The 15468-nt window shown below is 38.1% G+C and overlaps 1 protein-coding gene across 1 annotated transcript in view; it reads right to left on the reverse strand.

The window, feature by feature from the left end:
- Positions 1-15052, reverse strand: part of LOC143037391 (uncharacterized) — a 42416-nt gene extending 27364 nt beyond the window's left edge. Inside the window, exons 1-7 of the mRNA XM_076205529.1 lie at positions 14931-15052; positions 10419-10598; positions 10077-10310; positions 8274-8369; positions 7260-7399; positions 6493-7146; positions 5964-6077 (exon numbers count right to left, since the gene is read on the reverse strand). Of these exons, the coding sequence (XP_076061644.1) occupies positions 5964-6077; positions 6493-7146; positions 7260-7399; positions 8274-8369; positions 10077-10310; positions 10419-10592 (1412 nt within the window). The 5' untranslated portion in view covers positions 10593-10598; positions 14931-15052. The remainder of the gene's footprint in view (positions 1-5963; positions 6078-6492; positions 7147-7259; positions 7400-8273; positions 8370-10076; positions 10311-10418; positions 10599-14930) is intronic.
- Positions 15053-15468: the final 416 nt, after the last annotated feature.

Below are 15468 nucleotides of genomic sequence, written 5' to 3' on the forward strand. Positions count from 1 at the left end.
AAGCCTCATCAGACAACGTGACACACTTAAACACGATACCCCCACACCTATCCCTCAAAACATAGCAGACCAAATACAAACACTAAACACTGTGATTGCCAATAAAATACATGAACAAAAAACACAAAATTGGCAAAACTTTATCAATACACTTGATCACAAAACAAACACCAGCAAATTGTACAAAACACTCAACAGCATCACACTATCCAACACTAACACTACACGCTCTCACGCAGCAATAATCACAACAACAGATAATCTACCCTCAAACAGACAACAAGCAAACGCACTCATACGTCATTTTGCACAGACGAGCCATCTTACATCTCACCCTGACGACCGACGCACCATTCGACGTAAGAAAGACTTCCCCACAGACTCAGACTATACACCCTTCATAGACAGTCAGACAAAACTCATCTGCCTATGGCCCTGATAACATAAGCAACATCCACCTAAAACACATTGGACCACAAGGTATACACGCACTCACAAACATTGCAAACTACAGCTATTCACACAACACTATACCCGACATCTGGAAGCATGGTAAAATAATCACCATTCCAAAACCAAACAAAGACCCAACAATCCTAACATCGCACCGCCCAATCACACTTCTCTGCACCCCCTCTAAAGTCATTGAACGCCTAATACTTAAACTTGTCACACCATATATTACCCTTGCTGACTCACAACACGGTTTTAGGCCACTACACTCCACAAACACTCTTCTGACAAACCTCACACAAAGAATTTTAGATGGCATCAATTCAGATAGGCCCCACCACAGAACACTTCTTATAACATTGGACATTAGTAAAGCTTTTTATGCTATCCCCCGCCACAACCTAACAAATAAAATATAACACAACACAGATGCACAATAACACCAAAAGATGGCTGGCCAATTATCTGGCAGGCAGGAATGCTCATGTGTCATATAATGGCCAATCATCGCACATCAGAAACATTAAGAACGGAGTACCACAGGGCTCAGTTCTATCCCCCACATTATTTAATCTATACATGCATGACTTACCCACACCAGACACCTCAGAAATACAAATTTCTTCCTACGCAGACGACATAACAATCACATGCACACATCGTAACACAGACAAAGCTGCAGAAATAATCCAGCCTTACCTTGACACACTCAACACATGGTTCATCACAAACAGACTCAAAATAGCTCCAACCAAATCTACAGCAACACTTCTCACCAACTGGATAAAAGAACACAAATACATACCTCATCTCTACATCAACAACACTCTAATACCACACACAAACACACCGAAAATTCTTGGTGTAACATATGATACATCCATGTCTTTCAAACAACACCTCACAAACATGAAAAACAAATGCACACCTAGACTTAACGCACTTAAGTCAATCACTGGAACAACATTTGGACAAAACAAAGAAACTAATATAACAATATACAAACAATGCATACGCTCAGTGATGAATTATGCGAGTCCTGCATGGGCTCCTAATCTCAGTGAGATACACCACAACACCCTTCAAATCATACAAAACAAACCCCTAAAAACAATTACAGGCTGCACAAATACAACACCTACAGACCATTTACACCATGAAACAAAAGTCCTCAAAGTCAAGGACCACCTTGACATGAGAGGCACACAAACACTTGCTGCAGCCACCACAAACACATCACACCCGCTACACTACATAGCAGAACACCCACACACACCAAGAAACATTAAAACTACACCCAAAGACCTTTATTACGCACAGATACTCTCTTCTCTTCCTCCACAACCACCAAATACCAGCCTCCGGAAACATATTCATTATCATATCACTCACCGCTCCATTAACACACTGAAAGACAACACACTGCTGCATGCCAGACCCCCTGATATCCACCCTTCTGAATCCTCTCTCCCACGAAAGGACAGAGTCCACTTGGCCAGACTGCGATGCGGTCACCACCCAGCACTTCTAAGCTACCAGAAGAGGCTGGACGACCGTGTTGTGAACAGCTGCCCAGGATGTAACACTTCACCCCATACCATACAACACATAATGGAAGACTGCATTATACACAATCATGCACTCAAACAACACAACATACACTCTATAAAGGATTTGTGGGAAAACCCAGTTTCGGCTGTGGCCTTCCTTGGGGAGACGGGACTGCTCGGACAGACAGTCTAGGGAACGACAACAACAACTCATCCAGGTTCTGGCTCGGCAACCGCAGGGATAACTTTCGAAAGTCCTTCTCATACTCCTGCATTCCAAGGGAATCAATTCAAGCCCTTTAGTGGTACAAAAGTGAGTATAACCTGTCTGTCCCGGTACCCAGACTTTTGGCTGAAAGACATTTGGCCGACGTACATATGGCCGACAGACATTTGGCCTAATGGACATTTGGCTTAGTGGACATTAGGCCTAATGGAAATTTGGCCGAATGTACATTTAGCTAAGGGACGTTTGGCCAAAAAAGTATAGTAACAGCCAAGACTTTAAAGTATATTGTAAAAACTCATTTGATTAACAAGATGTTTATTGCAGAGAGGAAATTAAATTAAAAATAGTTTATTGTAGTAAAAACTGAAGGAATTCATAGTTCACTCGCTCATATAAACATAAGCCAAACGTCCCTTAGTTAAATGTCCATTAGGCCAAATGTCATAGTTCACTCGCTCATATAAACATGAGCGAGTGAACTGCATGTTTAACCAATAAGGTGAAGGACTGAGCTAGTTGTGTTGTTTAAGTTTGGTGAGTTCAGAATGACAGTTACTATGAATACATACAATTCAGTATTTTAAATATCTTATTCGTAAACTGGCTAATTTTCAGAAAAAAAAAATCTTTGTGTTAAACACAGACAGACAGACAAATATGAGAGTGAGAGAGACAGTAAGAGTGAGTCCACTAAGTCAAATTTCCATTAGTCAAAATGTCCAATATGCCAAACGTCCCTTAGTTAAATGTCCATTAGGCCAAATGTCATAGTTCACTCGCTCATATAAACATGAGCGAGTGAACTGCATGTTTAACCAATAAGGTGAAGGACTGAGCTAGTTGTGTTGTTTAAGTTTGGTGAGTTCAGAATGGCAGTTACTATAGATACATACAATTCAGTATTTTAAATATCTTATTCGTAAACTGGCTAATTTTCAGATAAAAAATTCTTTGTGTTAAACACAGACAGACAGACAAATATGAGAGTGAGAGAGACAGTAAGAGTGAGTCCACTAAGTCAAATTTCCATTAGTCAAAATGTCCAATATGCCAAACGTCCCTTAGTTAAATGTCCATTAGGCCAAATGTCATAGTTCACTCGCTCATATAAACATGAGCGAGTGAACTGCATGTTTAACCAATAAGGTGAAGGACTGAGCTAGTTGTGTTGTTTAAGTTTGGTGAGTTCAGAATGGCAGTTACTATAAATACATACAATTCAGTATTTCAAATATCTTATTCGTAAACTGGCTAATTTTCAGATAAAAAATTCTTTGTGTTAAACACAGACAGACAGACAAATATGAGAGTGAGAGAGACAGTAAGAGTGAGTCCACTAAGTCAAATTTCCATTAGTCAAAATGTCCAATAAGCCAAACGTCCCTTAGTTAAATGTACATTCGGCCAAATATCCATTAGGCTAAATGTCCACTAAGCCAAATGTCCATTAGGCCAAATGTCCGTCGGCCAAATGTCCTTCGGCCAAAAATCCGGTCACGGTCTGTCCCCACTCCAGGGAACAGAAAAGGGTGCACTTCAAAGTGAGGGGAATGTATAGGGGTCTGGTCAACGTAGTCTTAGCACACTAAATTTTTCCTTACGGGGGTTTTCCAGGCTAGATAACAACTTCCTTCCCTCCTAAGTCCGAGTCTCCTATTGTAAGGAGTACCGAAGAGTTTGTATTCTTCGGAACAAATGTAATTTTCGCAGGAAAATTAATTTTTCCCTGATACAAACCTGAGGTACTCCTTACCTCTAATGGCCCTCCTCAACCACCCCTCTAAACAGTTCCTTCTCCTTGCCTGACAAACCTTGTGCTTAATTTCATACCTGGCTCAGAGAATGGAGTATAGTGTGCGAGACTTGTGGTGGAGGGGAAGGGCCCCCTTGCCCCAATAGGGCCCCTTACTGAGGATAAGCGTTGCCTAGACCCACAGAGTGAAGATTTTAATTTAGCGGTAGAAATATTTGCGCTACGCGAAGTGTATCCTATTGTAAGGAGTACCTTAGGTTTGTATCAGGGAAAAATTAATTTTCCTGCGAAAATTACATTTTTCAAAGGTCTTGATTGCCCCTTCCACAACTTTTTTGAAAAATAAATAAATAAATAAATAATGATAAATAAATAAATACAAAAATAAAAATAATAATAATACACACACATACCAAGGGCTTTTTCCTCTTTTTCAAGGGAGGTAGCTCAAGTTAAAAGGCATAAAACCACTCCCACCCATTTCATATCTACACACTCCACTCCCATTCACCATCCCTCCCACTCTCTTTTCTTGGCTCCTCACCCACTGCCCTGGATCAGAAACAATTCAGCAGGACACACCACATCCACAGAAAGGGTTTATTTAATCGGCAACTCCCCCTCTCATAATAATAACAACACAAATCATTCACCAATATGTTTCCATGTGAAATTTTTATATGTCAAAATTTATTTACCAGTTTTGGTAACATACAATAAGGTTGATATGTATTAATTAGTGAAATATTAGCCTTGTCTGTACATTTTTTGTACATGGCTTACTATTTTGGAACATATTTTGTAATATTTTTACTTCAATTGCATCTTCCAGTAATCGCTGACACTGATGTTGTGGCAAATTGCTTTAAAAGTTAATGAGAGGTTGAATTAGATTTCATATTTTATTTTATAACAATGTCACAATATTGTATTTACATGCACACAATCATATATTTTTTTCTATACAAAACTATCTTGGATATAGTATCTTCTCCCAAATGTACAATGAAACATTCAAACACTCTAGTAAAAAAGAGGCATCTTTTAAAAGGGTGTATTGTATATAACACCAAATATTGTAAAAACTAGTGTTGACATCACTGTATGGGGCAGAAACATAGAACATATGAGAGGAAGAGTTTAAATGTGTTCTAGATGAAATGTCTGAGAATTATGGTAGGGGTTACTATAGTGGCTGGATAAAGTGAGAAATGAGGTGAGGAGGAGAGCAGGGGTGGAAAGGGAGTTGGGAGATAGAGTTGATGGTTTGGACATATGGAAAAAATGAGTGAAGAAAGATTAGTAAAAGAGGTGTGCAAGGCAGAGGTGGAGGAAGTGAACATGAGGGGGCAACCAAGGATGAGATGGATGGATGGGGTAAAAGGGGCATTGGTAAAGACAGGAATGTCTGTTGAGGAAGGAAGGGAAAAGACAGAAGATAGGGGCGAGTGGAGAATGGTTGTGTATGGATGATGCTGTGATGCATGGAAGGGAGTGGGTTGGGGTTACGGGGGTGAGGGAGCATGTGTGAATGGTATTTTGACACAGCCTTGAAGGGATTTCTCCCCGTCTTCTCTTTTTCTGCATGAGGGGATGTGAGGGGGGTCCTGACTAAATGAAGCAGCCTTACTGTGTCTTGCTGCATTGCTTCAGACCCAGGGTAATGGGTGAGATGCAGGGATGACCAGTCATCCAAGAGCCAAGAAAAGGGGGAGGGAGGGGTGCTAAATGGGTGGGAGTGGACTTATGTCTTTGACTTTGGCTACCTCCATTGTAAGAGGGAAAAAGTCATTGGTATATGTATGCCTTTCCATTTTTGGCTACCTCCCTTGTAAGGGGGAAAAAGCCTTGGTATATGTATGTATGTAAATGTATGTACTAATCAAAACCCACAATTACCTTTACAATATGGGTAACCAATAAAACTATACTTTTCATGTGTAAATACACAGATACTAAAAGACCTTTTCATTCTTACAAAGGGGTGGCAGAGTCAAAGCATACATTCATACCACATCCTTCAAAAAACACAACTGTTGACTCTCCTATCTTAGCTCCTAGTGGATATTGGGTCATCCCTCTCCCCTGCTCACTGCAATGTACAAAATCAGAGCACATCTACAACAGGTGTTGACAGTTGAAAGTTGACTTACCCTCCAAGGTTTCATTACATGTTGATCCCCTTCCCTTGATCTACTTGATAAAATACAGAGCAAACGAAAAGGAATACTTTTGGGCCATGTTATTCCCTCATCCATACACAAATACTCATCACTCACACCCGTCTCTTGACATCTTCCCTCCTTCATCAATTGACATTATTACTGTTAAACCCAATGCCCTGAGTCTTGGTCTTCCCCTCGGGTTCACTCCACCCATCTTCATCTTCCACACTCTTTTTTGCTGGCTCTTCATTCCAAGGTGACATGCAGACAATACTTTTAATACTGTTTGTGGGGGTATCCCTATGGACTAAAGTCAAACATCACCCACCTACATTTACTCTTCAAGGATTCATAATGGGAGTGAAATACAATTTGAGGTTCAATTTATCACAATTCTCATAAGATATAGATACATTTCTTACAGTGGTGGTATAAGAACCATCCCCTGAACACCATATTTTAGTGTTTGATGGAAAGACACCATGTATGGAATATGCTCTACCCTTTTTCATCACAAATGGTTTCTTTAAAGTGCTAACTCTTTTATTCAAATATGATTCAGAGCAACTTCCACTTAATTCATCACGTATATTTGTTACCAGTCTAGGGAATTTAGATTCAATTTGGTAAACCACTATGTCCTCTGAAGTTCTTATTTCTGAACTAAATCTATATTTCTTATCACCTGTACATACAATTGTACTAAAAGACTTCCCAACTTCTCCTAAATCAGCCTTTAAAATACCCTTCCTTCTGCAAAAGGCTGAGGGATTCAATGGTATTGACTCTGGTATGGTTGATATATCCTTACCCCGAATGCACTTCAAGATGTGAATACACTCTGTGTGACTAAAAATATCCGTATCAATGACCTTATCAATGAACTCGTCACTGGACATGGTCATAAACCGCACTTCCTTCAAAAGGTCTTCAGTCTCCTTCCGTAGAGCACTATTGCAAGGTTCCTCTTCTCTCTGGTAAATCTGAGCTTTACCCCTAAAATATGCAGTATAAAATGAGAAAGTTGTATGTCATCATTCCTGCTTATCTTGCAAAGTAAAGCAATAAAAATAATTACCATGATGTTATAAGAAAGTAAGAGCACTCACCAAGTAATGATGGCATTTAATAAAACCATTTCTGATGACACCTCAAGGTCCTCCCTCTGCAGCAGATTTTTCATTGTTTCCTTCCTGATCATGGACACACAGTCAGCACCCATAACATCATCAGGATTCTCATCCAATAACTGACCAACACAGGATTAAAAAATAAATAAATAATAATGATAAATAAAATTACTTCAACTGAGATCTAATACTGCATGGACAGCACCCACTTTGGTCTAGAAGTTTTTAGGTCACTAGAGCAGCATTTCCAAACTTTTCTGACCTCAGCAACCCCTGTTGTCTGGCCTAAGCAGTCCAGCACCTCCAAACTAATATCTTATTACTAGATGGATTAAGGAAAGTGTATGTAGCCTAGGCATCACTTCACAGTATCCCAAGTTGGGAAATGCTGTCCTAGAGCCAAGGAAGTGGTCTCTTTTGCCACATAGTTATGACCTAGCTTTTCATGTAAGGGTAGTGTGCTAGTGGCATCAAGGAGTTGTACTGCATTTGTTTCTCTGAGCTCTGTCTGTATAAGGAGTCAGGTGAGCTCAAGTGTTTGAACATATGAAGAATTATATATGAAACCATACTATTAACTCTAATTCTATGGCTGCCCCAACAATTACAACTATTCTTTGTCCACAAAGCACGAGTGCTACTTTAGCTGCTTGTACCTCCACACTGTTGTAAAAGTTTCATTCATGAATAATATACTTTGTAATTAATATCTACATTCCTGCCAAACCACTTTTTCAAAGACTTAGGGCAGCTCATCAAAAATACATGACTTGGATACTATAGGAAGACTTTTTTGTACATTACATTATTGAAGCATTTAGATATCTAAACTAAAAGTATCTACAATAAAAAAAAAATGTAGCTAAAAGAGCATCAAGACCTTATCAAACATGAAACAAGTTTCTCTGATAATCAAAATGTTTGAACACCCTGGCCAACAATTAAGAACTTGAATGAATTTGCACTACTGGAAGGAAATGGCACAGTACTCACTTCATTACACTTGTTATTCATATTGAGGTCTTCATACAACAATGATGCATCCAAAGCTACCAGAGTTTTTTCTTCTGTCAGGTTGGATATGATATACTGCAAAGGTACTTGATATCATGAATAAAACATTACAATGAAATACATACATATACCAAAGGCTTTTTCCCCCTTACACGGGAGGTAGCCAAAAAACAAAGGCATAAAATCCACTCCCACCCATTCCATCCCCTACATACTCCACTCCCATCCAACCCCCTACCTCCCTCTTATCTTGGCTCCTCCTGGATGACGGGTCATCCCTGCATCTTGCCCACTGCCCTGGGTCAGAAGTAGTGTTACAAGACACAGCACATCCACAGCAAGGCCGCTTCATTAAATCAGCGACCCCCTCTCCATCCCCTTATGCAGAAATGGAGAAGACGGGGAGAAATCCCTTCAGGCTGCGTCAATTTATTTTTCACACATACTCCCTCACCCCCACCCATTCCCTTTCATGCATCACATCATTATCCATATACAACCATTCTCCATTCACCTCTATCTTCTGTCTTTTCCCTTCCTTCGTCAACAAACATTCCCCTCTTTCCCAATGCCCCTTTACCCCATCCATCTATGTAATCCTTGGTTGCTCCCTCATGTTCACTCCTTCTACCTCTGCCTTCCACACCTCTTTTACTAGTCTTTCTTCACTCATTCTTTCCATGTGTCCCAACCAACTCAATACTCTCATCAACCCTATCTCCCAACTCCCTTTCCATCCCCATTCTCCTTCTCACCTCCTCATTTCTCACTTTATCCACCCTAGTAACCCCATCATACTTCTCAGGCACCTCTTCTCAAGCACATTCAAACTCCTCCTCTTTTTATATTCCTTGTTTCTGCCCCATACTGTGCTGTCGGCACAATCACTCCGTCATAGAATCTCCTCTTAGCATCCATTGTCAAATGTCTATTTCTCATTACACTTTTTAATCCCCCAAGACATTTACATGCTTCTCTCAATCTACATTCTACCTCAACCTCCACTCCCTTTCCCACCACATTTCACCCAAGTATCTAAAACTATCCACTTCCTCCAGTCTCTCTCCCTTAATACTCACTTCCAGTCCACTGCCACCTTCTCTCCCCGCACACCCCATCACCACACGCCTATCCACATTTACCTTCAAACTCCCTCTCTTCCACATCCTCCCAAATTCAGTCACCAACTTTCTCAATCCCTCCTTCGACCATGCCACAATGAAGAACTGGGAATATAATTTCCACAGAAAAAAAAAAATGTAAAGGCACTTGGAACTATATATCTATTATGAAATCAATAGAGACCTATAATAAAAAAGGGACAAGTGGGTAATGCTTGAGTGGACGGTGAGCATATGTCTTGGTCCGATCACCCACTTATACAGGATAAAGTCTTTTTAGTACATGTAAGCAATTAATATTCTGCTATCATATTCATCATTTATAGCAGGAGTTTCCAACCAGTGTAACACTATCTCCAAGGGAGCCCAGGAAGAATTCCTGAGAAGAAGGGTTGCAAAGCCTTGCTCAACTCAAGTGACTTGGAGCAATAATTCTATAGCTTATTGTATTGCAATCATCTTTTTTATATCCACTCAAAAGAATAAACCCAGTAGATAAGAACCTCCTAGCAGGTCACATCACTCTTCAATTACACATTGTGCAAATTAAATGACAAAAAAATCAACAACTGTGAGACTGGAAATAGCATTTTCCTGATGGGTAAAAAATCAACATTAAATTAACTACATTCTCATTAAACCAATAACAAAATCCTCCTACCTCTGAACAAATTCTTCTGGCAACATCAAGCTGGTACTTGTGGGCTGCAGCATATACCTCGAGAGCCTCATCTATAGATTCTAGGTCCATGCTGTCCTTGTACATGCAGTCCAGAAGTCTACGGATTGCCTTTGGGGAGTCTTCATACAAAGTGAGCTCCTTTTCCACAGCTATAGAGCCTGTGAGCATGGTCTCAAAAACAGGGGAACTCATGATGAGCACCAGCCTGTGGGCCTGCATATTGTAAAATAATGATACAAGACAAGTCTCCCACTTTTTCTTCTTTATTCCTTTATTATTAATAACAATAATAATAATAAAAGGAAAATAAATCAATCTTACCTTGAATTTTTCATCATACTCTGGAAGGACAATTTCAAGATCAGTATGTTCACGTGTTGAATACAAATACTGTAAGCGCTCTGTGACATTTTGTAGTGCCAACTGCCATCCTCCATCCTGACATCTTGGTTTAACTGTGGTAACTGCTGACTCGTCCATGTCTGTTTCAACCATAAAAACCTGTGTTCAAATGTAAAAGCACATTAAACTCAAGGTTATGCAACCATTCCTTTATCATATTCTCAACTAGATTTAGAATTTTTGTTAGAAACAATCACCACTTCTGCTCTTTTGGACAATATTGACACAAAGTACACCCATGTCTCTTCATCCAACTTTCGTCAATTGCTACTTGTGCAGACATTTGGCCCCAGGACAAATCCACTTCAGGAAGTGGCCCAGGACATAAAATGCCACCAATTCCTGAAGTGGGTTTATGTCCTGGGCCCAAATATCCCCACAAGTGGATGGCGAGTGTTGAATTAAGGGACCTAGGTGTATGTGCTAGAGCCAACATTGAGACAAAAATGTAGATTCAGAGGTGGTATAGGAGAGATTTAAGAAGTAGCAGAATGGAGGGACTGTAGACAGTAAATTAGTATCATTTTTTTTTTTTAATTAATCATCAATCATGGTCTATAGCAATGTAACACAGGTCCCTAAAATATTTATTACACAAAACTTAATTAGTCAATACCACATTTGAGGTCAAGTGGGTTTATAAATTCCTCATGACCCTAACAGACTGGTGACAAAATGAAGTTTTACAATTTTATCTTACTATTACATGTCTTAATAATTTTACCACAGAATACAATCACTCACTGTCATTACCTGGTACAATGTATTACAAAGGATTACAAAGGTGGAGCATGCTGACAGGAGACCTTTTGGTCCATATCTAGGTCAAATGGAAAAAAAAAATAAATAATAATAATAATAAAAAACTATAATAATATAAATAATAAATAAAATACATAAATAAATGCATAGGTATAGTTAAATAATAAACAAATAGGAAAATAGTTAATAATACATGAGATATAACTAATAAATGAGAATCAACCAAATAAAGATAAACAGACAAATGATAACAAAACAAATAAACAAATAATATAAAATAAATGATAATCATTACAGCATCTTGCTTAGGTGTTTATCTAGATGATTCTTAAAGCTTTGAACTGAACTACATTGCACTGCCTCTGGAGGAAATTTATTCCATTCATTAACTACATGGTTGGCAAAGTTGTTTCTACCCACTTCCAAATTCACTATTCACTTTTGTTAACGAATTTCCAAATAACTTGTAATCGTACTTACTGTTATTTTTACCTATGTGCATTACCTTGCAATTACTTGTGTTAAATTTCATTAGCCACTTTTCAGACCATTGCTGTAATTTATCTAAATCTTCCTGAATATCTAATTGGTTTAAGTGACCATTTGCCATTTCACACAGTTTTGTATCATCAGCAAATTTCTTCACTCATTCTTTCTGTGTCCAAACCATCCCCATACTCTTTCATCAACCTGATCTCCCAACTCATTTTCAATAAAATTAAATGGGTATTGATGATCTGCTGGTATGGGATGAATGGATTAAATACCATAGTAAATAACTAAAAGAGACTGCATAAAAGATTTAATGAATTACATCTTTTCATACAGATATTTGTGGGCTAACCTACAAGAAAATATACTCCAGGCCAATGACATTAATGAATTTAAGACAGCATTTTATAAATAAATATGTAGAGACAGGACCCCTCAAGCACAGTTCCAACCCTGTATATTAAAACTGGATATAAAGAAGAATTAGGAGCAACTTGGTAAACAAATACACTGGAAAGTAATGTGGCAATGTTAAAGACTGGAGTGAAAAAGAGGACCTGATTGCAATCTTTAAATTAAAGAAGGGGTGGACACGGTAACAAGATAGAGATACTTATGAAGGAAATAAAAACATGGATGATTAGAAGGAAACTCAAGTTAAATGAGATAAAACAGAGGTAATGATTGTTGTATCAAATAATAAACTAAAGCATTACTCAAATCTTAAATATATCACTGCAAACAGAACTCGCATTACCCTTTATAAAAGTGTAAAATATCTGGGGTTATCCTTGATGGATTTTGACAGTGAAAAAACAAATTAATAGCATGATAAAGTCTACAAGCTATCACACATGCAATATTGCCTTCATAAAAATAGTACCTTGATAGTAAAAGCACTCTGTTTCTTATTCAGAATTATGTTATAAGTAGACTTGATTATTGCAACTCCATTTATCAAAAACTATCAAATTATTTACTGGAAATACTACAGATGATAATGAACAAAGTAGCCAAACTCATCTTTTACAACAAAAAGCCACAAGACAGCTACTTCTTGCCTAATTCAGCTTCACTGGCTGCCTATAAAGGCAAGAATTGAATACAAAATTAATAGCAAGATAAAGTCTACAAACTATCACATACGCCTTCATAAAAAAGTACCCTGATAGCAAAAACACTGTTTCTTATTCAGAATTATGTTATAAGTAGACTTGATTATTGCAACTCCAATTATCACAAACTATGAAATTATTTACTGAAAATACTATAGGTGATAATGAACAAAGTAGCCAAATTCATAAAAAAAAAAAAAAAAAAAAAAACAGGGCTACTCCTTGCTTAATTCAACTTCAATGGCTACCTATTAAGGCAAGAACTGAATACAAATTATGTTTATTAATCTACCAAGTAGTGAGAAAACATTGTCAGACATCTAAGAGACCAACTTATTGACTTAGGTAGTGACCTAATACCTTTGACAAAACGACTTGGATCATCCACAAGGGCTCTAGGAACCAAGAGTTAACCTAGAACTTGGGAAAGATCAACCAATTGCCTAGCCAAGTAAAATATGCTGAAAAAGTTGGTAATATTCAAGAAACACAAGACCCACCTTTTTGGAAAATGTTATGACCTTCACAACGGGGTCATCACTGCAGATCACATCATCTAAGTCTCCAAACTTCACGAGTGGATATTCATATACAATAGCACCAGTGTATTTGAAAGTACTTTTCCCTAACGAACTATTAAACCTAGGTACAATGACAGATGACCTACTAGAACGAGTTCTCAGGGAACGGGCATTTCTAACAAGTGTAAACGTGTCTGACAAATAACTGGGACAAGAGTCGTATACAATTTGGTGAACATGATTAAGCTTTAAATGAACAACACGTTTCTCAACAGGTAACCAATTTAACAGTTTAAAATATGTATAATCTAGATGAGTACGCAGATGAAGTTTCAAAACGGTCCTGATATTTGAAGATTACTCTTAGATTTTTTAGATAGGTTCAGGCGGTCTCACTAATTGCCGAACAAACCGAACAAAACCGAGAAAAGCCGAACAAAACAACAAAACCCAAACAAGGACGGGTTTTGCTCAAATGCATACTTCTATATATATATATGATTGCATTATTTGAACTATTTTCTTTAAAATGTGTGATTTCCATGTAATATGATCAAAGGGAACTTACGTTTTTATCCTCTGCAAAAATACCGAACACAGCTACGATTCGTCCAGCCCGCCGTCTATGATCACTGGTGGTATGGATCAAACTACACTCTTAAGTTTCTTACTGTTGTGTTAAATTACATGAAAATCACACATTTTAAAGAAAAGAGTTTAAATAATTCAACTATATGCAGTCTATTACACTAATAACACAACAGTAAGAAACTTAAAAGAGTGTAGTTTGATCCATACCACCAGTGATCATAGACGGCGGGCTGGACGAATCGTAGCTGGGGTCGGTAAAATTGCAGAGGATAAAAACGTAAGTTCTCTTTGATCATATTACATGGAAATCACACATTTTAAAGAAAATAGTTCAAATAATGCAACCATATATATATAGAAGTGTGCATTTGAGCAAAACCCGTCCTTGTTTGGGTTTTGTTGTTTTGTTCGGCTTTTCTCGGTTTGTTCGGCAATTAGTGAGACCCGGTTCAGGTTGCTATACCAGGAAGAACAAGGATAGTCAATATGACACTGTACCAGGGCCGAAGATAGTAACTTCATTGTCTCTACATCTCGGTATTTTTGTATTCTTGCTTAAAAATTTGCTCTGGAGCTGACCCTTTTAATTATTTTTTTGTGCCATAACTTCTCCCGACACATATTGATCAATTTCTGTTCAAAGATATTTAACAACAGACCTAGGTTGAATACCAGTATCATTACATTGGATATTGAAGTTGGGAGCATTATTGAGTTTTTGATTGGAGCCAAAGAGAATAGATACTGTTTTACCTAGATGTAGAGACAATTAGTTATCCAACAACCACTTGCTGACATTCAATAACTTGAATTGGATGAGAACATTCCTTCATGTCATCCTTTCATGATGATGATCTCAGTCCATTCACTCCTATTATTATGTTTCCTTCGTTCCACATTTCTTAAGGCCGGATTTCTAACTTACATATTTAAACAACATTTCAATTTACCTTTACAATCCGCTTCAAAGTTCAAGCTGACTGATGCAACTTCCAGAACGCAACTCTGTAACTTTGCCAGTACTTTCTTTACGTTTACAATCCTGTCTTTTGAACCACGAACCTTACCATAGACGAAGAAAACTGACATATGGACTAACAAAAAATGGATGTTATCAGGGATAACTATAGCAAACCAAAGCCATACAGTGCTTAGATCCATCGTTAAAAATTCATCATTCCATAAATGTTTATTATTAAAAGTTTGTTTCCAAAATAAAGAGGAAGAATGTAGGTAGCGTTTATCTGTATGTACTGAATTAGAGATCACTCGTGGGCGGGGAGTTGAGTGTGTGTATGCGTGCAAGGTCACAGCATTACCCATAGATCGGTTATATATAAGCTCTGAGCTCTCTTCTGGGAGGAAAATAGCTGTCGATCACGAGTCCAACACGTGATTCAAGACCATGGTGAATCGCAGGAAATGGGGCTATAACGGCCAAGACTTCAATGGGTGCACAAACAATCAGACCTGAAATTATCGGTGCAT

Source organism: Oratosquilla oratoria, chromosome 22 (assembly GCF_046742065.1).
Source record: "Oratosquilla oratoria isolate Oo_2021 chromosome 22, ASM4674206v1, whole genome shotgun sequence".
Lineage (NCBI taxonomy): Eukaryota > Metazoa > Arthropoda > Malacostraca > Stomatopoda > Squillidae > Oratosquilla > Oratosquilla oratoria.